General features: G+C 36.8%; 2 protein-coding genes across 3 annotated transcripts; one reads left to right on the top strand and one right to left on the bottom strand.

Moving 5' to 3' along the window:
- Positions 1-351: 351 nt before the first annotated feature.
- Positions 352-9272, bottom strand: LOC126978623 (uncharacterized). Its single transcript, XM_050827602.1, has 4 exons — positions 8979-9272; positions 8673-8907; positions 8311-8490; positions 352-6915 (listed from the first exon to the last, which is right to left on the bottom strand). Exons 1-4 carry the CDS (start codon positions 9128-9130, stop codon positions 6838-6840), a joined length of 645 nt encoding a protein of 214 aa, XP_050683559.1. The 5' UTR covers positions 9131-9272; the 3' UTR covers positions 352-6837.
- A 2433-nt stretch (positions 9273-11705) lies between these two features.
- On the top strand, positions 11706-22398 carry LOC126978618 (heparan sulfate glucosamine 3-O-sulfotransferase 3B1). 2 transcript variants are annotated; one of them, XM_050827593.1, is made up of 6 exons: positions 11706-11845; positions 12202-12407; positions 14605-14685; positions 15128-15301; positions 16226-16448; positions 17208-22398. In XM_050827593.1, exons 1-6 carry the CDS (start codon positions 11735-11737, stop codon positions 17439-17441), a joined length of 1029 nt encoding a protein of 342 aa, XP_050683550.1. In that variant the 5' UTR covers positions 11706-11734; the 3' UTR covers positions 17442-22398. The 2 variants fall into 2 exon arrangements, with proteins under 2 accessions (XP_050683550.1, XP_050683551.1); XM_050827594.1 differs by lacking the exons at positions 11706-11845; positions 12202-12407; positions 14605-14685 and having other exon boundaries at positions 15051-15301.
- Positions 22399-23083: the final 685 nt, after the last annotated feature.

The following is a 23083-nucleotide window of genomic DNA, read 5'->3' as shown; positions in this document are numbered from 1 at the left end:
ATCCTTTTGTACCAGTAAATAATGTATGACAAATGATAGTATCGTCCGTCCATACATCAGCGATACTTAAGGTATGATGATTTTGGTAGATGGTAGATGAATTTAACAAATCTCTATTCATTAAAAATCAACAATTATTGATAATTATATGAAATTTCATTTCTAACGTCTTGTTTGTTGTTGATTATTTTAATGGATAACAATACTGGTTAATAACAGCTTCAGTACAGTGTTCTTCAGACGTTGTTCAGTCAATAGAATAAAAATAATATAAGTATTTGGGAATAATGTAGTCAAAAGACAACGGAAATGTGAAATCAAAGTTCATGAGTTAAAAATGAAACAAAAACGAATTTTTGAATATTTTATAATATGAATAGTAATAAATAAATAAGGATTTGTATCGTATTTGGGACAACAGCTTGTACATTACCGCTTTATAATTGCCAATTTCTTAAAGTAGATATTAAAATAATAGGATATAGTAAGACCTATGTTATCCTTAAGAGATAGACATATGACATCACGGACTTTTTGTAGACCTATATAAGATACACAATTTCACCATACATTATTTTGTTATATCTTATATAACATAGGGCATAGACAACGTTTTTTCCGACACCTGTAACAACAGCTTAACAAATATATTATGAAAGCTCAAACACGGCTAAGATACGAAAAGGTTCTTTGGAATTCTAATGCCCACATACGGTTTCATTGATGAATGACCACATCGATGGTACTAATTTTATTGCCTTTGAATTTCTTTGGACATCACCAAATGATGCTTTCTTTGTGCTTATGATTGTTTTGTTCTTAAAAAACCGAAAACGCTCAGTGGCTGTCTATAAATATGAGAAGTTCCCTTTATATCTTACATCAGATCTAGAGTTTTTTTGAATTAAACCTTTAGAGTCGTTGTGATTTGAAATTCGATGAAACGAAAAAGCGAGACGATAGAGACATAAACAGGTAAATGTAAAGGATTCAGCCGGCGAGTAAATAAGATAGACGACATTTTAAAAATGATTAAAATCGTTAATGAAGATACAGACACATAAATTCACAAGATTTAACGTGGGAGAAAATGAGATAGGTAGCAATATACTGTGTTTTGGTACAAAGCGATCATCGTTGAAGAAGAGATTGTCTTATGTATGACGCGAGTATTGCTTAATTTTTCTGACGTCATAACATAAATATCGTAGTGGTGATAGTCGACTTACTTAGCGGTTAAAATCATGTGTGAATTTAGCAACATGTACCAATACTACATAATTCTATTATTCTATTAAGCCCTTTTTATTTTGAGTTAGAGGATGTCTCTTAACTCAGTATGCCGCTTGGCAAAGGCCTCCTCTAGCTCTTTCCATTGGAGTCTGCCATGGGTCACTCTTCTCCAGTTCGGGCCCGCTGTGAGTTTGAGTTCATCCTCCCATCTTGTTCGAGGTCTCACCTGGCTCCGTGTGCAACCTCTTGGATACCAATCTGTGACAATTCTGCTCCATTTCTCGCAGCCATCCCTCAACATGTGGCCAGTCCATCTCCACTTCTGCTGATCTATTTTATTAAGTATGTCGATTACTTTAGTTTTTTGTCTCAGGTCTTTATTTCTTATTTTGTCTAGTCTATGTGTTCCCGTCATACTTCGTTCCATAGATTTTGGCAGTACTTAAGCCTGTCTCGGTGCAAATTGTTGAGTGCCCATGTCTCACATCCATATGTAATGCAGGGTAGGATACATGTGTTAAATACCTTTCTTTTTATGGTAATGCTGAGATTGGTGGACTTCATGACTTCCTTCATAGACCAATATTTTTTCCATCCATTGGTTATTCTTATATTTATTTCTTTGCTTGTGAGGTCTACAGGAGATTTAGTTGGCCAAGGTATGTGTACTCTTCTACATATTCTAGGAAGGTTGTATTTATGTTAATTTCGGTTTTTATTGAATTTGTCATTAATTTTGTTTTTGTGGTGTTCATTGTTAAACCAACCTTTTCGCTTTCCTTGCATAGTGACTCAATCATACCTTGTAGTTTCTTTGGATCTTCTTCAAATAATATATCATCTGCAAATCTGAGGTGGTTTAATTTCTTACCATCTATGTTGAGGCCCATGTGATCCCAATCAGGGTAGCGGAATATGTTTTCAAGGACTGCAGAAAATAACTTGGGAGACATTGGGTCTCCTTGTCTTACACCCCTTTTTACTTTAAACTCTGGGCTAATTTTTTCCAGTTGAACTCTTGCTTTACTATTTTTTTATATGGTTTTAATGACATTAATATACAACTCTGGAATACCTTGACTTAACAAGCTTACCCACATGGCTTCGTGGCTTATGCTATCGAATGCCTTGTTATAGTCTATGAATGCCATGTACAGATTTTTGTTGTATTCATTGTATTTCTCCACTACCTGTTTCACTGTGTGGATGTGATCTAATGTTGAAAAGTGTTTCCCGAAGCCAGCTTGTTCGATTGGCTGGTTTTCATCAAGTCTTTTACTTATTCGATCCAATATGACCTTTAAGAATATTTTATACAGATTAGACATCAGACTTATGGGCCTGTATCAGACCTATGTCTTCCCATTGTGTTGGTATCCATTGGCTAGTCATTATTCTATTAAATAGTTTTGTGAGTAGGGGGGCAATGTTGCTCGCGTCCGTAGGAATCTCCATTTTCCATCTTTATTAAGAAACACCCTACACGTGTCCCCTGGGTGGTGCAAAATGAGCAACAACGCCGAGTCTTGGGCGGCGGTAAATAACCCGATCTGCTGAGCCTAACCAGCTCATTCTGTTGCTGGTAGGAAATTACTACAACAGCCCGGTCCCTCTGGTCATGTTTCGTAGGTCTGGGGATCTCGGCTTCATCGCCTGGACCACGAGGAAGACAACCTCAATAAAAAATCACCCCAATCCCAAGGTGTGGACCGCGCCAAAGGGATGAATGGCTGGGGGGCATCCCAGCTACTAGCGCCAACCATGATGGACATGTCAAACATCATGAGTATCGCCTTGAGATGAGAGTGGGCGTCACCTCATCTGCGAGCGTATATATCGATCCTACTCGTGGGAATTTTATGGACCTAAACAAAAATAAAACACCTAACTCAACTAACACAAAATAAATATTAACCCAGCAGAGTACAGGAGAATCCCTACCTGTCCCAAGCTCAGGTAGCCTTTTGTACTCTGAGGGGAGCACAGCTTTGCCACATGTGGATCTGACTCAAGAAATGCATCCATCAACATCAGAATCAAAACTGATACAACAAACCTTTCACAAGAGCATGTTCTTCTCTAGACCACGCAGTACCTCTCTGACATCCTCATCTAAACCATTTAAGGATATTCCAATCAAAGACATGCAGGATAATATAGATCTCTCTCAACATTCACTTCCTTTGAATGCAATCACAACAGGTACCAGGCCACACTGGAAGAGAATTCCAGAGCCTAAGAATAAAAAGCGAAAAAGAATCTCTCATTCACCAGAGGCTATGGTTATACAAAACAGATTCTCTATTCTACCCACAAATATAACTGGGGATACTAACTGCCCAGCCAAATCCACCAAACCGCCACCACTAATCTTGTATGGGATTGAAGATATGGACAAACTCAAAGCAGCAATTGAAACAGTTCTGGAGAAGAAAGACTACATACTAAAGCTTACTTCTAACAATCAACTAAGAGTCAACTGCACTGCTGTAGACCCATACAAGAAACTTATTGGCCTTGTGAGGGAATTGGAATTAATCGGGCACACCTTCACAAGAAAGGATGAGAGATGCTACAGACTGGTTATCAGAAACCTACACCACACCACACCACACCACATGAAGCCATCATCCAATCATTTGAAGAAACTGGCAACAAAATATGTGGTGATCATAAATGCAAGAGGAGGCCCTGAAAAAAAAGCCAACATCTACATTTTTTATCAACCTGGAACGTAGCCCTTGGGACTAATTACGTCCCTCGTCGAGAGGTTGACATAATGCTGTTAAATTTTACTGTTTAATGCTTAAACGTAGCGACCTGGAACATTAATGGACACCAAATGTTGATGAAGTAAAGGTCCTTTTAGATACCTATAAGATAGATATACTCCTGATTTCCGAGACACATTTTACTGATAAAAGTTTAGTAATATAATGAACTTTACAATCTACGACACTAAGCACCCAGATGGAACAGCACATGAACAGCCATAATAATTAGGTCATCTATTGATGACCTAATTATTATGATTGTTCATAATGTTTTATTAAACAAGCTCAGTACCAGACAGAACACCTCCAAGCAACCACAATTACGGTACAAGGAAAAACAGGCAATTTTAACATCTCCGCTATGTACTGCTCACCCAAACATAAACTTAAAGAAGAATAACTGACACACTACTTCAGTACTCTCGGTCCCAGGTTTACACTTGGGGGCGACTGGAATGCCAAGCATCCGCACTGGGGCTCAAGACTGACTACCACACGAGGAAGGCAACTCAAGCTTGCTATTGATAGTAATAACCTCACTACACTATCCACAGCAAAACCAACACATTGGCCTACAGACACAGACAAACTACCAGACATAATAGACTTCTTTATATGTAAAGGAATGTCACAGTATTTCACCTCAACCACCTCATCTCTAGATAGGTCTTTGAACCACACTCCTGTACTGCTAACAATTATCACAATTCTATTAGAATATGAATATACCACTAAGCTATACAATAACAGCACTGATTGGGATTCATTTAGGGAAATCATCAATGAAAGGCTTAATTTGAAAATTGAATAGAATACATTGAAACAGCTGCAACTCAGTTTACAAACTTAATCCAAGTTGCCTGCTGGTTAACTACTCCTAATAAACCTGTCAACAAACCCAAACACATTTCTGTTCACTGGGAAATAAGAAAGAAAATCCAGGAAAAAAGAAGACTACGCAGAGTATGGCATACCAGTAGATACCGTGAAGATAAAAAAGCCTACAACAGAGCTATGGTTGAACTAAAAGAACTTTTTGGGAATGCCAAAAACGAAACACTTGCACGGCAATTAGAATCCCTTACTGCGACAAAGTCAACAAACTACTCTCTTTGGAAGGCAACGTCGGACCTAAACCAACCGAAAAAAACCAGACCATCCCTCAAGCTAGAAAATGGTAAATTGTCCAGAACCCCACAACAAAGAATAGACACTTTCGCAAACCACCTATCTAAAGTATTCCAACCTAATGAAGGCACCCATACAGAAGACACTGACATTGATGATACACTGAACCAAGACCTACAATTAGATGTCCCTATAAAGCAAACTACCACTAGCGATATAGTCCACACTGAAGCTTTTGTGAAGCATGGTTGCGGTTGTTATCACTTGCAAGGATAGCAGTGTCGTCAGCGAATGTCGCGGTTACTACATCAGGTGTTTCTGGCATGTGACATGTGTAGGTTGTGTACAGTACCGGACCCAGAACCGATCCCTGGCGTACTCCTGCCTTTATATCATAGAACCTCGTTGTGTATTCACCGTCTTTGACTTAGAATATTCTTTCTGAGGTGTATGATTTAAGCAATCCAAAGAAGGGATATGGCAATAGGGTTTTGATTTTATACAGTAAGCCCTTGTGCCATACTTTATCAAATGCCTACTGTATATCTAAAAAGGCTGCCGAGTAGTACTCTCTTTTCTCTAATAGTTTCCTAATTTGGTAAATAACTCTATGTACTTGCTCGATAGTGCCATGCTCTTGTCTGAACCCAAATTGGTGATGTGGGATTATGGATCTTTCTTTTAAGATTGTTATCATCCTTGACAATACAATTTTTTCAAAGAGCTTAGACATTACAGGTAAGAGGCTAATCGGTCTATATGAGCCAACTACATTGATTGGTTTTCCATCTTTGTAGATCATTATTATTTGTGAAATTTTCCATATGCTTGGATAATAACCAACTCTCATAATGCAATTGATGAGTATTGTAAGAAAGACTATCCCTTTTTTTGGCAGTTGTATAAGGACTTCTTTGGTAATTTGGTCAAGTCCTGGGCTCTTATTAATGTCTAGTTTTAATAGTGTTGAAGTTAAAAGACTACATATCATTTTTATTTTTCCTTACTGAAGAACTCCATGTCCTCTTATTGCTTTTGTTCTTTTTGGTTAGGCTATTAAGAAGGTGTAGGTTGTGTTCCATCAAGTAGTCTACTAGTTTTTGGCCATTTGCACTTCAGTTACCAAACCCAAAGTTTCCTATTATATTATGTTCCATGTTGTTTTGTTTGACACCAACTTGTGAATAGTGTTTAGATATAAGCTGATTTGAGGTTTTTGCACTGATTTTGAATTATTTTGCACGAGCACTTAATGACGCACACTTCTACCATGACAGTTCGTGACGCAACTCAGAAGTACAGAAATGGCCGAGAAACAATTTAATACAGATATGAATTTGAGTCACCCAGTGGGACCTCCGCCCAGCATAGCTTTGATTCGCTCAATAAAAAATTATAATGTTAAAAACAATCTTTTATAAATTATTGTTGTAATAACTAGTGATAGGCCGAATGTGTGTTGACCCGAATACAAACTTTGGACAAACTTTCGATAATAATCATAAATTAGGCCGAACTTCGGTTGATTTTCGCCGCGCTTTCTCGGGAGTGACAGGTGTCTTGTTTATGCATCGCAGATAGCTACTCCCCACACGCACTCCTCGCGAGTCTGGACCAGATGGCGGTCATAAGCAACGAAGTCGGCCCATCCCTAGTAATAACTTAAAGCTTTAGATCACAAGATACATTATAAAGTCTACTGTTAGTGTTCCTTCTTGATATAAGCCGACATTTCTTCTGCATATTTTTCTTTTGATCTTTCAAACATTGCAACATAGACCTGTAAAAGACTATTATTATAATAAACTATTTAAATTTAATATTTTAAAAATGTACATGTTCTTATGTATGTTAAAAACAGTAAGAAAAAAGTAAGTTTATCTTGGGTGATTTCTAATGAGAGATTTGGGAAACTAATAAACAATCCAAATCCACATCACTTCTTATTTATGGCAGAGGAAGATAAACAAGTGCAATGAGTCACCTTATGTTAAGTGATCACCAACACTCATATTCTCCTGCAACATTACTAGCAACCTGCAATGATTTTAGGAAGGATGGGATTTTTATGTACCCATGAAAACTGTGTTTCCAGGGCAAGGAAGCCTTTTATATTTGCCCAGCACTAGGAGTCTCCTTTGCACAGAATGCACCCTAGATTATGGGTACCACAACAGCACATTTTTCTGCCGTGGAGCAGTAAGTGTAAGCATTATTGGGTATCACACTGAAGGGCACAGTAGTTAGTGAATTTACTGGGTAAATGAGACTGAACAGTGGCATTGTATTGTCATAGGCAGGGAGTATCAATTACCATTGGTGGGCGTGCTCCTCTCGACCCTTATTGTCATAAAAAAAATTGAAATATGGTTAACTTTGTCTTACATTCATGATAAGATTGGGGATGTATGGATAAGGAGCAGAATTAAAGACATTATACATGGACAATAAAAGGCTTCTTCACTCTGTGCTGACTGAAGAAACTAACATTTCAAAAATAATTATTTATCAAAACTCTTAGCGCTGAAAAGCCTCTAGCTCACCAAGAGATTTTGTATAAAAGTGTTAGTGCAAATAGAAAGAGCCATAATTAGGACTACTTTTATCTATTCCTCTTTTCATTCAATTAAATCATATATCCCCCATTACAGATATATTGCTGTCACCATTTAATGATAACATCTTATCTATCCATAGTTATGTCCAATATAGCTATAGTCCAATGCTATCTGACAGTAGGTTATTGAAATGTAAAAGAATAGATTTGTCTACCTTTAGTAAGCTAAACTAAGGATAGATAGATTATTGAAAACAGCAGTTAGATTATATGATGACAGCTGTCAAAAATTGTGTTCCATTCCTTTAATTGTACTAAACTGAACTAAACACAACATAAGCTAAACACTGTTTTGTAATAGAAAAACATCTCCATTTCAGACATCATTAATGGTAGGCGCTATCATTGTTATAGTTAGGTCACTGTCAAAGAAAATATATGACTAAGCCATGTTTGAATTAACTATAGCAAAAATATCACAAATCTCTATTTAGATTAAAAAAAAAACTTGCATCAGAGATAACTAAAATAATTTAAATATTTACATGTTTCTTGTTCTTTACAAAATCAATTAATATGTTTCATAATATATTAATATAAAATTGAGTATTTATTTACTTTTTTGTCTTCATTACTTAAAGATCTCCATCGGGATGCTAACTGTCGTGTCACTTCCTGTTTTGTTGGTTCTGAGCCCATTTCATTAGTTGTTTCAGCAAACACAACCGGTCTCTGTTCTTGACAAAATTGGAAGAATGCATTACATGGTTTCTTTGGAGCATTGGGGTCCTTTTCAGGCTGAAATTTGACATTATTGTTAATAAGATTCATTATGTTTTAATTAGTAGTTTTGGCCACGAATTTGATAGTTAACAATACATGAAGGTAAGCAGAAATAAATGAGAGTAAATATGTGAGTAGACATTGAGATACAAAATAATGCAAGCATATTATACAAAATATGCTTGGTATGTGCATACCTTATCTGCTTTACTTTTTCTTTTAGTAGCCGTTTTCTTATTTCCATTTTGCTTCTCTAATTGCTTCACAGTTTGTTGTGGTTTTGCATTTTTTATTGGTTTTGAAGGGATCTCTGTTTTAACATCAATTTCTGTTGAAATCGTCCTAAATGCATCGCCATATTTATCGAGTCTCTCAACTATTAGTGTTATGTCTTTTTTATACCTTTTAGATATTTTCTTTACCTCGAGTATCCTGGAAAGATAGATCAGCACTTAAAAATCGAAATATACGTGGAAAGGCGATAACATTCAACAAATTCAAACCTATTCACTATACGCTCATTATCCTGTTGGAGCACTTCACATCTTTCCAGTAATAATTGATATTTCCGCCTATAAGTTTCCACATCCGACGGTAAACTGGCCATTTCATTTGAGTCTTCAGAAATATTCGAGTTTAGTTGTTGTACTGTCATAGTATGTTATTTTTCGCTCACAGCCCACAGGTCACAACTTTCAAGTTTCAACACAAATCTAGTTTTCTTTTTGGCTGTCATATTTTCGGTTGAAGTTTGACCATAGATTAAATTAGAAATAGGATGAACAATAAAGGCTAATGCCAGGTTCCTTTAGAAGCGTCATAGTTTAAAAAATACGAACAATAATCAGCCTACCAAGTACTCGTATCTCATAATATTTTTCTGTCCAAGTACGAGTGTCCGTAACACCGAGGTCCGTATTTTGTTTAGCTACCGTCTGTTCGCGCCAGTTAAGTAATACTCATAACCCTAATTATTCATCCTCTCTCTTTCCTACAAGCGCACTTTGTGTAAGCTAAATATGCTATTAACTTCTGATGAAGTCAATAGCATCTTGCGCTTAAACAAAGAGAATAATTTAAACACTACGTTCACGCTTAACTGTGATTTGATAATCAAATACATATAGTTCTCCCAATATGTAGTATAGTGACAATAGGTCAGCATTTTTCATCGAACGATTCATCGCCAGTTACTGCCCGTCAGTCGCGACACCCGCAAGTCATAGCCGCACCACTCGTTCTACGCGAACCTCATTCAACTCATGATCGACCGCGTTCATCACCAACCGCGTGGTTAACAAACCTCATACATACTCATGTACCTACTAGTTGTCGTAGTAGTGATTCGACTAAAATATAAGGTAATATTCTAAGTCAAGTGAACTTTTGTTCATGCCTTAACTCATCCCGCAATATAAAGTCCATTAAATTTCCATAATCATTGAACGAGGTCAACTACCATCGTCCATAACTAATAATTTAATTAATAAAAAAATAAATAATAAATAAAGTCAATAACACTAATAATACCGATAGATTTCTCTGACCTCTTCCAGGTTTCGTTCCAAATTTTTTTTTATATATTTTAATTTAAAATAATGTTTAATAACAACTTTTGTTGTAGATTATTTACAATTCGTTACTAATGTATTTTTATGCAGTTAACTATGTACGAAAGGAACGTATATTGTTGTTTAATGTCTATGTCAGACAATTGAAAGTTTTTACTTTGAGGTTATTGCGCTAATGTCTTGGCTGTATGAGCTTAAGCCCTTTGCCTATCCAAGTACATAGTTAACTATTATAAGTTTTTCAGATGAAATGAATAATATTCCGGTAATATTTTAACAAAGAAATTTTGAGTGTTATTATTGAATTTTTTAACAAAAAAAATTAGGAAGGTATTGACGAAAGAACAGGTACCTTGTCTTGTATATTTGATTCAAGACACAAAATATATTAACAAGTAAAGAGACCATCGCTACTCATCCAAGAAATTAAAGGCAGAAGGATGGGTAGCTTACTATCAAATGATAAATTACTCCTACAAAGTAAGCTACTGAAGCATAAAAAATCTCAATTATAATTGTAGTGATCTCTATGACGACAAACTAAGCTAATAACCAAGTGTCGGTTCACTGGCACACTACACACAGCTTTGAGTGCGGTGTGTACCATCCGCAAATTTACGCATGTCTGTATTAGGTTCCATATAGCAATATCGCAGAGACACACTGGCTCCTTGAGCCCATCTAAATGGCTACAGATTTCATATAGGAGCAGATCCACAGAGATCGTGATTCTTGGCTTTTTCAACACGGACCGAATGCAGAATGACTAGGCTCACGTACCTACAAACGATCGTGAGCACGAAATCTGCTTACGACTTGGGTTTAGCTAGTCTGACAAAACTGGTTATAGCGCCAACGCGATTCAATCCCAAACGTGGAAGATCGTACACCTTCACTGTTGAACCTTCGGTAGACCAGACGGCTACCTAGTTTCCGTTGAACCTCTTTTGTGGTCGTCGGATAACTGATCACCTGATCCGGAGCACTATGCCGATCTCGCGCCTAGCCTAACTTTGTAGGTTGCCGCCGGGTGTATAGGTCAGCAAAGTGGGGTGAGATGCGGTATTTTTTTAGTATCCTACCCATGGAGGTAGATCTGTTTTTCGTTAGACTGGCTGCCAGATCATTTAGTAAAAAACTAACATAAAATTTAATATATCGCTTATCACTGAAAATAATATCATGCAACCATACCAGTGATTATATGTTTATATGGACTTTGACGTCACAATGCGTTTCCACCAATAGTATTGCGTTTCGATATTTTATATTATATTTCGCGCGTATTTATTGCATTTTTGTTTAATTAATTATAAAGATTAAAAAAATTACCCCATTAATAGCAGAATTATTATATGGTGAAATTTTTTGGCTTTCTGTAGCATGTTCTATAGATGATTAATTACTGAAGCATAATTATAAGGGCATTCGGTCAGCATGATACATCTCAGTCGAAAGGAAGAAGTAGGTAATTATGTATATCTTCATTCATAAAAACCTGCATGACTCGCGACTGCGCAGTGCAAAAGTCTTTCGCATTGCGGGGCAGTCGTGAGTTTGGTTGATAACCAAACCTTTAAATCATACCTAATCTAGGTAATAATAAAAACCTTAGGTAAATAATAAAAACAAATATAGTGTACGGAACAGTTTACTGATGTTAACGCAAATGCCTTCGAGAATTTGAAATGAAATGGATACCAGTTTTATCAAAACGAATTGCGTTTACATATTTCATATTATTATTTCTATTGTATTTATTATATGTTTTGAATATATCTTCAGTTGACAACAGTAAGGTACGTTAAATAAGATTATTTATTTTAATTCTATGGCCTCACGTACGATTTTGTATGTGTGGTATATATTTTTGCATTACGACTCTTTCTCTTTTTATGCTTACATACATAAATATATTATGCTGATTTGCTTTCAGAAATTTAAAGTTAGGATTTACTACTATTTAAACTACCTACGCAATAAATTAAATAGGTAGTATTTAACAAAAAAAAAACTATTCAGAAATAGGTTCTATACCAATTTCGTAAATATATTATTAAACAATGTAGTTACCTGCTTAAAATTAAATAATAATTATTATTTTCATAATCATTTTGATGTTGTGACAAGCTGTGTGTGACATAATATTTTTCAGTTCACATTAAACAATGCTATTAAAAAATTTGCAAGCTATAAAAATAGCGCAAGAAATCTTGCTTCCATACTCGGAATCAACTTCGGAGATGAATTCGAGTACCGGAGACTTAAGAGAACAAGCGTTTCTCTCACTAAAAAGCTGCCTGATGCTCTTATCATCGGCGTGAAGAAGTGCGGCACAAGGGCTTTATTAGAATTTATTAGGTAAGTATGCCTGTAAAGTTACTATAGGTTAATTTAAAGATGGTAACTTATACTTTAATAATCCTTTTGGCACGCTCCTTAGGGGTTTGCCTTTTCTTTCATCTAGAGGAGGATAATTGACTGTGATAGCTGTGAACAAGTTGAAAAAGTAGCGACGAACAGTTAGCCTCTATTTTCTGACGTAGCTGTCATGCACACTAAAGATAATAAGCTGTTCTCATGCGGTGTCTAACAGCAAGAGGCTCTATCGTATAAGTTATCTAAGAAATTAACGTTTTTATGCCGAATGCACAAGCCATATCCCGACGAGCGAGATTGTGTATTGAGCAAGGCCGAGCACACTTTGAGCCGTTTCTGTAAATCTGACTTTTATTATGAAAATGCCTTATTAGCTCAACAGCTTTTCCAGCTAAACTAGGGGTGTGACTAATGAGCGATGGGTTGTAAATTAGGCGGCCGCTAAATAATAGGTGTTTTCACCAAGTTTTATTTGTATATTTGTTGCTACATAATACGTCCACTGTTAAGGAACTGATGAATTTTTCACGTGTGAAAGTGTATACTCCCGAATAGACGCTTTTCTAAAACGAAAAATGTGTGTGCAATTCACACGTGGTCAAAGCGAAAAATTAAATATGGCACCCAAAAACTCAATGGAATTGCTGTATCCGATGCAAAATTTACATTAAACATCTAAACTGCATATGAAGTCCTGGTACATGTTGCTAGAATTACACATGATTTCAATCGCTATGAAAGAGTTCACTAGCACCACTACCATATTTATGTTCTCCTGGTCTCTCTGAAGTCAGAATATATTAAGCTATGCTCGCGTCATACATAAGACAATCTCTTCTTCAACGATGATCGCTTGGTACCAAAACACATTATACTGTGTGAAGAAATGAGATTGGTAGTATCTCATTTCCTCCCACGTTAAATCTTATCAATTTATGTGTCTGTCTCTTTTCACTATCGCTTATAATCATTTTTATTCTATCTCATTCACATCAGAATTTTCAAGAACCATATCGTATCTTAACCATGTTTGGGCTTATTAGAATTATCATGAGACGTACTATTTCTTTCTATCAAAATGCATACCTATAGATGACAAACGATCCAATTAGCCTAGTGGTTAGTGACCCTCCCTATTAAACTAGAGGTTCCAAGTTCTAATAATCCCTTTAGGTGCAAACATTTATAATATTATGATGAATATAGATGTTTGTTTCCGAGTCATGGATGTTTATAAGTATGTATGTTTAAGTCCCGGACGAGTAAAAAAAGAAAGACTCCGCGCCGAGATATTAGCAAGTGAAGCACCGTTATGCTAGTGTGTGTGCGGTTACGGGGGATACTAGTAACACAATTTTTTCTCCCATAAATAATCATATATAGCCACAAATACTTATATAGTATCGTTTTAACACTTTTTCACAACGCAAGACGGCATTTTAAAAATATTGTATTGAGACGCAAACTGATCTGTCACAGACGATGACAATTCTTATAATGGCCGCCTATCTGCCTGTATCTGTAGTAGTGTAAGTGTGTGCGTAGGGCTATGTATTGACACGTAAATCGGCTTTTTTTGGTGCTACACTGTTATTTAAGGTGACATGGAGTCCTTATTTTTATACTAGTCCGTGGTTTAAGTAAGTACATATATACTGATTAAATAAATCGTTGTTTTGCAAAGGCTAAGCTTAGTTTGTTTGTACTATTATAATATTATATTCAATTTAGACGAGAAATTACTATTTGACGATACATCTTTTATTATCTTTGGTATGTGATTATAGATTTGTATGCACATACAAAAACAGTTTCTCTGAAACAATGTAGTTCTAAAGTGGGTACTTGTATTTTTGCGAGGGAGCTAGTTTTATGAAAATGATTTTAATGAAAATTAGGGGCGAGACGAGCAGGACGTTCAGTATATGGTAATTGATACGTCCTGCCCATTACAATGCAGTGTCGCTCAGGATTCTTGAGAAACCCTAAAATCCTAAAAAAAAAACCCACAAGTGCGTACGTCACCTTCAGACATATGATGTTAAGTCTCATTTGCCCAGTAATTTCACTAGCTATGGCGCCCTTCAGACTGATTCACAATAATATTTACACACTACAGCTTCACGGCAGAAATAGGCACCGTATATGTACCTAAGACTCATTGGCCGTATTTCGGCAGGTTACACCCCGATGTGAGAGCGGCTGGCTCTGAAGTTCATTTCTTTGATAAATATTATCACAAAGGATTCGAATGGTACAGGTATGTCTCTACAAAACATTTATAGGAAGTATATTTATATAACCATAGAGCACAAATTATTGTTTTCACTTTTAAGGTTATTAATTATTTTGTGACGGTATTACAGGATATAAAAAGCTTGCGTAAGTCAGATAAATAATTTATTAATAATATAATTAAGAAAGCAAGAATATACAAGACCATTATAGCTCAGATGGGACATTGGGTTATCTGGAAAGCAGAAGACCCCGGGTCGAATCCAGATGTCCTAGTAGTTATTTTTTGTTAAAGTTTTGTACATTCTTAAAAAGCAAGCCTCGGTCGTCCAGCTATTGTATGTAAATAGCGCTGTGTGATCTGAATTGCACCTTATTTTATGGCCCTATTTCTTTAAGTGACTTCCAAGTGTTTCCAATTTTGTACTTCATTCAATAAAATTATTGTGGTTTTTATTGTCTCATAGAGAGAAAATGCCTGCCACACTCGAAGGTCAGGTGACGATGGAGAAAACCCCATCATATTGGGTTACGAAGACGGCTCCCAAACGCGTGCATGCGATGAACCCTGCTGTCAAACTGATAGCCGTCGTGCGAGATCCCGTGACCAGGGCTATCAGTGATTACACACAATCTGCAAGGTAAGACGATCATGGCGCGAGGCGCTACGTGTTCTTATTAAATATTATTTTGATGAATTTTTACAACTAAACGAAATACCCTATCAAAGAGAAATTTAAATAACCCCTAGATACTCTATGGTCGTACTAAAGCACATTGTGAACGGTTAGGTCACTCGGCGTTGCGTAGAGACGAAATATCACGGGAGTGTTCCGCAGAGCTGTTTGATCTGATTCCTGCCATCGAATTCCACCTTCGCACGACACGCCACAAATTAGAATATCATTCCCGCCCTTTACAGTGCCATTTTCAAGAAACCTTATTCCACGGATAACCAAACTTTGGAATAAGCTTCCTAGTGCGGTGTTTCCAGGAGAATACGACATGGGGCACCTTCAAAAAAGCGCGTCGGTACATTGTACTAAAAGTCCGGCAATTCTCCTGTGATTTCTCTGTTGCAAGAGAATACAGGCGGCGGTGATCACTAATCACTAACATCAGGTGACCCGTACGCTCGTTTGTCCTCCTCTTTCATAAAACAACAATTCGGATGTGGCAGGAGAGAATTCTCGAAGATGATAACCTAGTTACCATCAGGTGTCTCGTAAGCTTCTTTTCTTTTTCATCTCTTCTTTTACTCTAAATAACCCCGACAAGTGCAGGTCGGACTCGCTCACCGAGATTCCGTACAATTATTTAACGATTAAATTACAAATGTATAGTTTTCTGAGTATGAGACTCTTCAAATTTCAATGTTCTAGGGCAACGGAAAATACCCTATAGGACTTCACTGTTCCACCGGTCATCTGTCCGTCAAACTATGTGCCCTATTCACTGCCACGTCAGATTCGCAATCATTTGGGCTATGTAGGTGACTTTGGTTCTCTTACGGATCTCCTCATTTCTGATTCGATCTTTTATTCACATATTGTTAATCTTTACAGTAAACGACCAGGCCTTCCTCGTTTCGAGGAGTATGCTATAGTGAACAGCTCCGTACGATGGGGCGGCACCTGGTCCGTAGATGCTTCTTGGCCGCCTGTTAGGATAGGGATATACTCCAGGCCATATCGAAGATGGCTTCGGTGGTTTCCCAAGGAAAGGCTGCTGTTAGTTAACGGGGAACGACTTGTGGTCGATCCGGCCGCTGAAATTGCAAGAGTCCAAGTATGTATTAGTTAATTCACCATTATTTATGCGGTTACATGTCTCTTGCCCAATTTTGATAGGTTTTTTTCAGCTGATTGTTATTAATAAGCCCTGTCCATTACAATTCAGCGGCACTACAATTGCCCTCGTCACCTTGAGAGTCACGCGTCAAGTCCTACGTACGTACGTAAGTACCTAGTGAGGTCCGGCACCCTTCAGATCGAAACAATAATGCTTACATATTACTGCTTCACGGCAGAAAAAGGCGCCGTAGAATGAGTACTACTCATAATCTAGCCGGCCTCCTGTGCAAAGCAGACTCCCACTGCTAAATGCCCTTAGTTGCCTCTTACGACACCCTTGGACTTGGGACTTCCCTATTCTATTTATGTCCCGGGGAAGCCCAGGGCAAATTTTAACATAAATAGGTTTTTCAGTTTTGATTAATTTCTCATCTGTAAACTTCTTTTTGTGAACATTCACAATTTTACGTATCTCATTTCTATGATTAAGTGGCTCATTGTAGTATTGTCCACTAAAACCCTGTTGGGATGTAATATAAACCTTCTTCTTGTTCTGTGGATTCACTTCCATATTAAGAGTTGAGGCTGCAGCCATGATGATTGCGAACGTAGACCTATCCTAAATCAATTTCTTCTGTGTCGTATCTTTTATCTCTCGTTTTTTTACGCTCTAGTCAATATTGTTAAAGTATTTTCAAACTAATAGTCAGATCAATGTCGAAACACTATTCTAATTTCAAAATTCTTCTTTCAGGACTTCTTAGGGCTGAAACGTGTCATTACGGATAAGCATTTCTACTTTAATTCAACTAAGGGATTCCCGTGCCTCCTAAAGTCAGAAACCAAGCCCGTACCGCATTGCCTTGGCAAGACTAAAGGCAGAAATCATCCTCATATAGACATTTCTACTATATCTAAGTTGAAGGATTTCTACAGACCGCACAATGAAAAGTTCTATAAAATCTCAGGGATTAATTTTAAGTGGTAGTGACTTATGTTGCAGAAGGTCTTAGAGAAGATGCACCATTAAAATGAAAAATAATTAGACTATATAATCACGTCAATTATAAAGCATAATATGTACCTACTTACTCAATAGATGCATTTAAAATTGTCTACTACTAGCAATGACGTTCTATACATATAGTCAAATCACATCGTAAAAAAACAAAGCCGAAATCTGGAACATGCCACATATTACACCATAATAAACTCAAACTGCTTTATCTATGCATTGCCACATATACTCCAGTTGTTTAAAATATTTTATTCAGATTCAGAAAGTGACCGTTGTACGTTAGTACACTACTATAAACAGGAGAGAAATGTGGTTGCATTGTCTTTAAACACACTTTTACTGTTCCGCTATCAGACTGATATGTCCTTATGAACGAATGTATAGAACGTCATTGACTGTGTGGTATACTGTGTAGCATGTGTGGTTTTTTTAATAGTTGACGTTATATAATTTGAAGGTATTCATGACGTATCGTCCTAGAAGCTCCGCGGAAGGCAGTTAATTCCACAGTGTAGTTAAATGTGTCATAAAGTTCCTTGAAAAGTTGAAAATCACGCTGTGGAGGAACGTCACACATTCTCATGGTCAAGATGATATCGAAGAACGGTTTCAGATCAAACAATTCTTCGGAACACTCCCCGTGATAATTTAGTAGCAGTGGTCCGAGCTACTGTCGTGTACCAGACCAATAGCCCTATTCTCGTAACAAAACAGATAGGATCGAAGTAACCTTATGTCAAAAAGTACAATTTCGTATTCCTGTAACACAAATTGACGGCTCAGTTCCGATTGTGATTAAGTTACGTTCCTATTTAGGGCAATCGTGATGCGTATTCTCGGAACAAGATCTAACGTCAATTGTTGGCAGCTATTCTGCAAAATACCCTTTTAATTGTAGTAGAAATATCGAGGCTGGGATTCACTTAACCTTCTACGGAAAGGATAGAATACGAATCTAGAGTAAAACGTGGATAGGATCGGAACTTAGCGTCAACGTTTTGAAATAATGACGATGAAATAACTATGTGGCCGGTTCAGCTTCTTATAGAGCGCTAAAATGAGGGCCTACTTGAAGACAGCGTCTCGATGTACGAATTCCCCCTCAGTATTTTCCGAGCCAAATATATCATGCCATTGACTTCCAGATTACCTCGGGAATTGGCAATCTGGGAGCTCGAGATAATACTTTATATTATACTATAACGAGGTATAAGGTATAAGGGGAATAGTGTCAAAATGCGGTTATACGTCTGACTGACTGACTTTGTTGCACTTAAATTCTAAAACATTTGACACTTTATAGAACAAAGCTCGATTTTAGAAACCAAAAAAATAATACTAGGACGGATCATGAAACCCATTGGAAATGGAAGAGAATGTAACAAAAGTGAAAGGAAAAATAATATACGCGCGATCTGAAGTCGGGAAGTGGAAATTAGGGTTCTTTTTCGATATTTAAGTCAAGATAAGTTGAAAAAATTAATATTGCAAATCATTGTATTTGGGATATAAAAAGGTACCTTTTCACGAAATTTTGCGGATTTTTTTGTAAGAGATTTGGTTATTTGAATTTTACACATACATTTTGAGGTTATGTGAAAAGAGTGTTGATTTTAACACAGTTATCTTATTAAAAATTGAGTTACCTCCTCACCAGTTCCTATAGATTAGAGATGACCTAAACACACTAAATACTTAGTTGTAAGTACTACACAATTATTTATTACCGTGTTCGGTATTAAAAGTGCCTGCTACGTGTACCAAATGTTATGTTAATATTATACCACTTTGTAGGAAGTATCAAAGTATTATTAAGTGCATTAAACGATCTTAGTATAATAAATAAGGAACAATGGTTGTGTATCAAAACGAAAGTTTTAAGGTCATAAGAGATAAGTTTAGTTAATTTAATGTTTTAAATGCGCTAACGATGTGTGCGTGTTACTTTTTCATGATAGCAACATTGACACAACAGATGAACTCTCTTACGGCCGTTCCCAATATTCAGTCTATCTCCGGTTGTGGCCTACCTGAGATAAAAAACGTAAATATCGTTGACTTTTCTGTCCCCAAAAACTTATCTACTTTAACTCACCTTATCCGTACACGCTGTCTGTCAATGAGAGGACGTATAGCTTACCAGCGATAGAAATTTGTATGGAAATTGCAATTCACGCGTCCCTATATAAGGCGATAAGAATGATTTATCGGGTATATTGAGACAGCTTCAGATTATTAACATGTAAATTACTGATAGTAGAAGGTAATAATTTTTCTCTATATAGATAGTATATTGGGAACGGCCGTTAATGTAACATAGAGTTGCTATACTATGGCTACCAATACTTAAAATGGTTAAATAACAACATTTTTAAGTTGGTTTCAATATAACATAAAAATTACTATACTTATATACCTTCCAAGCTATTCATAGGCCCATCCAAGCCCATAGTATTTCGCAGTAGGGATATTACTTGGCATCACATTTATAAGTTATTTTAAGATTCCTTGATTTAAAAATTATGTACCTAAACTTAGTAGGAATCTAGATATTATATCAATTTAGATTAAATAGTTTAGTTTGCTCAAATATATCATATTCGTAGATATGAAGTAATACGTAAAAAATAAGGTAATTTACAAAGAAAAATTACCTACATCGGCAGTCAATTGAAAAGGTGTTATTGAGTAAAATGGTTCTCCTTTCGTAATTTTTTTAGTGTTAATTACCAATTAATTTACCAATATATTTAGAATATGCATATAGACGGAATTGTGAATGTGAACGTTAGCTTTACTCTAATTCTACTTTTACGACCAGTCACTCAACACCCGTTTGTAGCACTGACCTGTATAAGTACCACTGGACAGGCTGTTCCATATGTTTGACAGCAAATGTTTTGCACGTATTTGAAGCGCCACTCGCGAGCGTCCAGGGAACTAATTTTGACGTATAATACAAATGGCTGCGAAGGAACGTACAATACTCTGAAGTATTTTAGTATTTTGAATTAATTTCGTCTGTTTTTCGTGTTAGTTATACTTCATGAATCAACGTAACAAAGTACATTTTTTTTTGTAAATAGTTTCGCACCATCTATCTATGTTTCCTGAGGTTGTCATCACAAGTTTTAGTACCGCAGACTCTCGCTACGTGGCCAACAGCGCCAAAATGGCGAATATCAAACAGGCACAAAAGTACTATGACAGCTGCCACTCCATTGGTATATAGTAGAGGCCAGTGGTTTATAGTAGGTATCAATAAATTCACTTTCTTTTTCTCCGTTAGATAAGTTCCTTTCTCTCACACGCTTTGTTCATCTAAACGCTTGCATTGTTAGTCTATGGTTATTAACTGTTGAGTAGGTATTACATTTACTAACTTTCGATTGCAATGGTTTTTAATTCACGCACTGGCACACCGATATTAATAATTCGAGGATTCCGGCATTGTTTTTGGCGGCATGTCACGGGGCGACTTAAGTAATTAGTATTTGCAAATATATCTGTCTACCCGCATTCTCACTCATGGTTAGATATCTACATTTTTCGCCCTTCCGGGACCTTATTTTTTCTACCGCGAAAGTATGTATTATCCGGTAAAATGGACAGGTTGAGTACCAGCGCATTTTGTTATATAATAAGGGGGCAACCGTCCATGGGGATGCGTTGCCGGCCTGTACGATCTAATCTAGAAGGTCCCTAAGTCGTGTACGAAGCACGTTTCTCGAAAAACGCGCGATTGTTGAATGCCAGACAGACAGAATTACGCATTTTGACGTTAATTCATTGAATAATTAATTGTGTAGATAATTTATATATCTAGATAGAGCCTCGTTTAGTTTTACACTCGCGATACGTTAGTCACTTTGTTAGTCTGCAATTTTTTAATGACAATAAGGGACGAGACGAACAGGACGTTCGCATATGGTAATTGATACGCCCTGACCGTTACAATGCAGTGCCGCTCAGGATTCTTGAAAAACCCAAAAATTCTGAGCGGCACTATTGCGCTCGTCTCCTTGGGGCATAAGATGTTAAGTCTCATTTGCCCAGTAACTTCATTAGCTACGGCGCCCTTCAGACCGAAACACAGTAATGTTTACACATTACTGTTTCACGGCAGAAATAGGCGCCGTTGTGGTACCCATAATCTAGCCGGCATCCTGTTCAAAGGAGCCTCCCACTGGTAATGCTGAAAATGGTGGCTAACTGTTCACCGATATTTTTTCGCCGTGTTCACAGCTGTCACAGTATTACAAGACGTGTAATTTATCTAAGCTATATACTTACATCATATTTTCAAGATGTCAGTGATTTACGCGGAAGACTTTCTACGGTTGTGTTGTAAGTTATATATGTATGTATTAGTCTAAAATATCACATTGAGTAAGATATAATATTTTAAACCTAAAACATTGCTCTGTTTAATATACAATCGATTATGGAGCTCAATGGTCGACTAATAATAGTATATTGTGCTACTCGTTTACTCGATACTATTTTGCATTACAAATGCGACGATTTATTTATTATTTCCGACTTCGTTTTTAAGCTTTTGTAACTTAAATTATAAATTATATATATTAAATGAAACTGTCAGACGCGTCAACCTCAATTCAGTTTTGATATTTCGATGTCACGTTGCTACGCTTCGACGTACATGACGAGAGTTGTCAAACTTCAGAGTTTATCTAAAGCGTGTGCCACGTATAAATGCGTGCGACTCTTCGCACTCAAACAACAGTTTCATTTACGAAAAACCTCACGGGTAATTTTAAAAGGACAAACGGCTCCTTTTCAACCGCAACAGCGAGCGCCAAGTTACTACTTTTCCCGCACGAGTATTACAAACGCCTCGTTAGAATCGTCATTCACATATCTAATACTAATTCCATCCAATTTACATTTTATCTGTAAGTTAGACTGACACAAATAAATAGTTACAAATTATTTACAAGCGTTTTTTTTTTAAATCAGATAATTCCCCAGAAAATAAGAAAAACAGTTTCAAGGTCCACATGATAATACACCAATAAACAATAAACAAACAATCATAATGCTTTCTTTTCTTCAATACAATATATTATTATCTTAAGACTACGCGTACCTTTCATTTACTTGGTCACCGCCGTACTCATAGACTGAGGTCCTTGTTTACGAAGGTAGGTTTAGTCCCATATCGAGAGAATGGAGTAGGTCTTATGCGAGAGATATGAGTTATGAGTCTGCTGGTGGTGTGTGAGTTAGTCTTGGAGTGAAAGCACTCACCAGGTATTCTCGAAGTCTCACCATACACCAGTTCAGCGGTCGAGCACTGGAGATCTTCTTTGCACGAAGCTCGGATGCCAAGCAGGATGCTGGGAACATGATGGCGGTTTTAAGGGTGCGGTGGAAGCGCTCCACCATGCCATTGGCCTGCGATTGGTAAGCGGTCCCGTGCCATACTCGAGTATTACTTGAGCTTTCCTCACCTTAATATTCACGACATTAATTAATAATTATTATTCTATTGCATCGATACTTAGTTCAAATATATCGAACCACTAGAACCATTCTGAATTTTTGTTATCAGAGAACACTCCCAAAACCGAAATAGCTATTTAGTACAG

This window comes from Leptidea sinapis, chromosome Z (genome assembly GCF_905404315.1).
Source record: "Leptidea sinapis chromosome Z, ilLepSina1.1, whole genome shotgun sequence".
NCBI lineage: Eukaryota > Metazoa > Arthropoda > Insecta > Lepidoptera > Pieridae > Leptidea > Leptidea sinapis.
Note: the sequence above shows the minus strand (reverse complement) of the source record. Positions and strands in the feature narration are given on the sequence as shown.

Excerpts from the sequence above, each read along its gene's own strand:
- LOC126978623 (XM_050827602.1), bottom strand. The coding sequence starts at position 9,130 with ATGACAGTACAACAACTAAACTCGAATATTTCTGAAGACTCAAATGAA. Across the intron at positions 8,491-8,672 it reads GAAAAAGTAAAGCAGATAAG|CCTGAAAAGGACCCCAATGC; the intron begins GTATGCACATAC and ends GTCAAATTTCAG. Across the intron at positions 6,916-8,310 it reads TAAGTAATGAAGACAAAAAA|GTCTATGTTGCAATGTTTGA; the intron begins GTAAATAAATAC and ends AGTCTTTTACAG.
- LOC126978618 (XM_050827593.1), top strand. The coding sequence starts at position 11,735 with ATGAAATGGATACCAGTTTTATCAAAACGAATTGCGTTTACATATTTC. Across the intron at positions 12,408-14,604 it reads GCTTTATTAGAATTTATTAG|GTTACACCCCGATGTGAGAG; the intron begins GTAAGTATGCCT and ends GTATTTCGGCAG. Across the intron at positions 14,686-15,127 it reads AAAGGATTCGAATGGTACAG|AGAGAAAATGCCTGCCACAC; the intron begins GTATGTCTCTAC and ends ATTGTCTCATAG.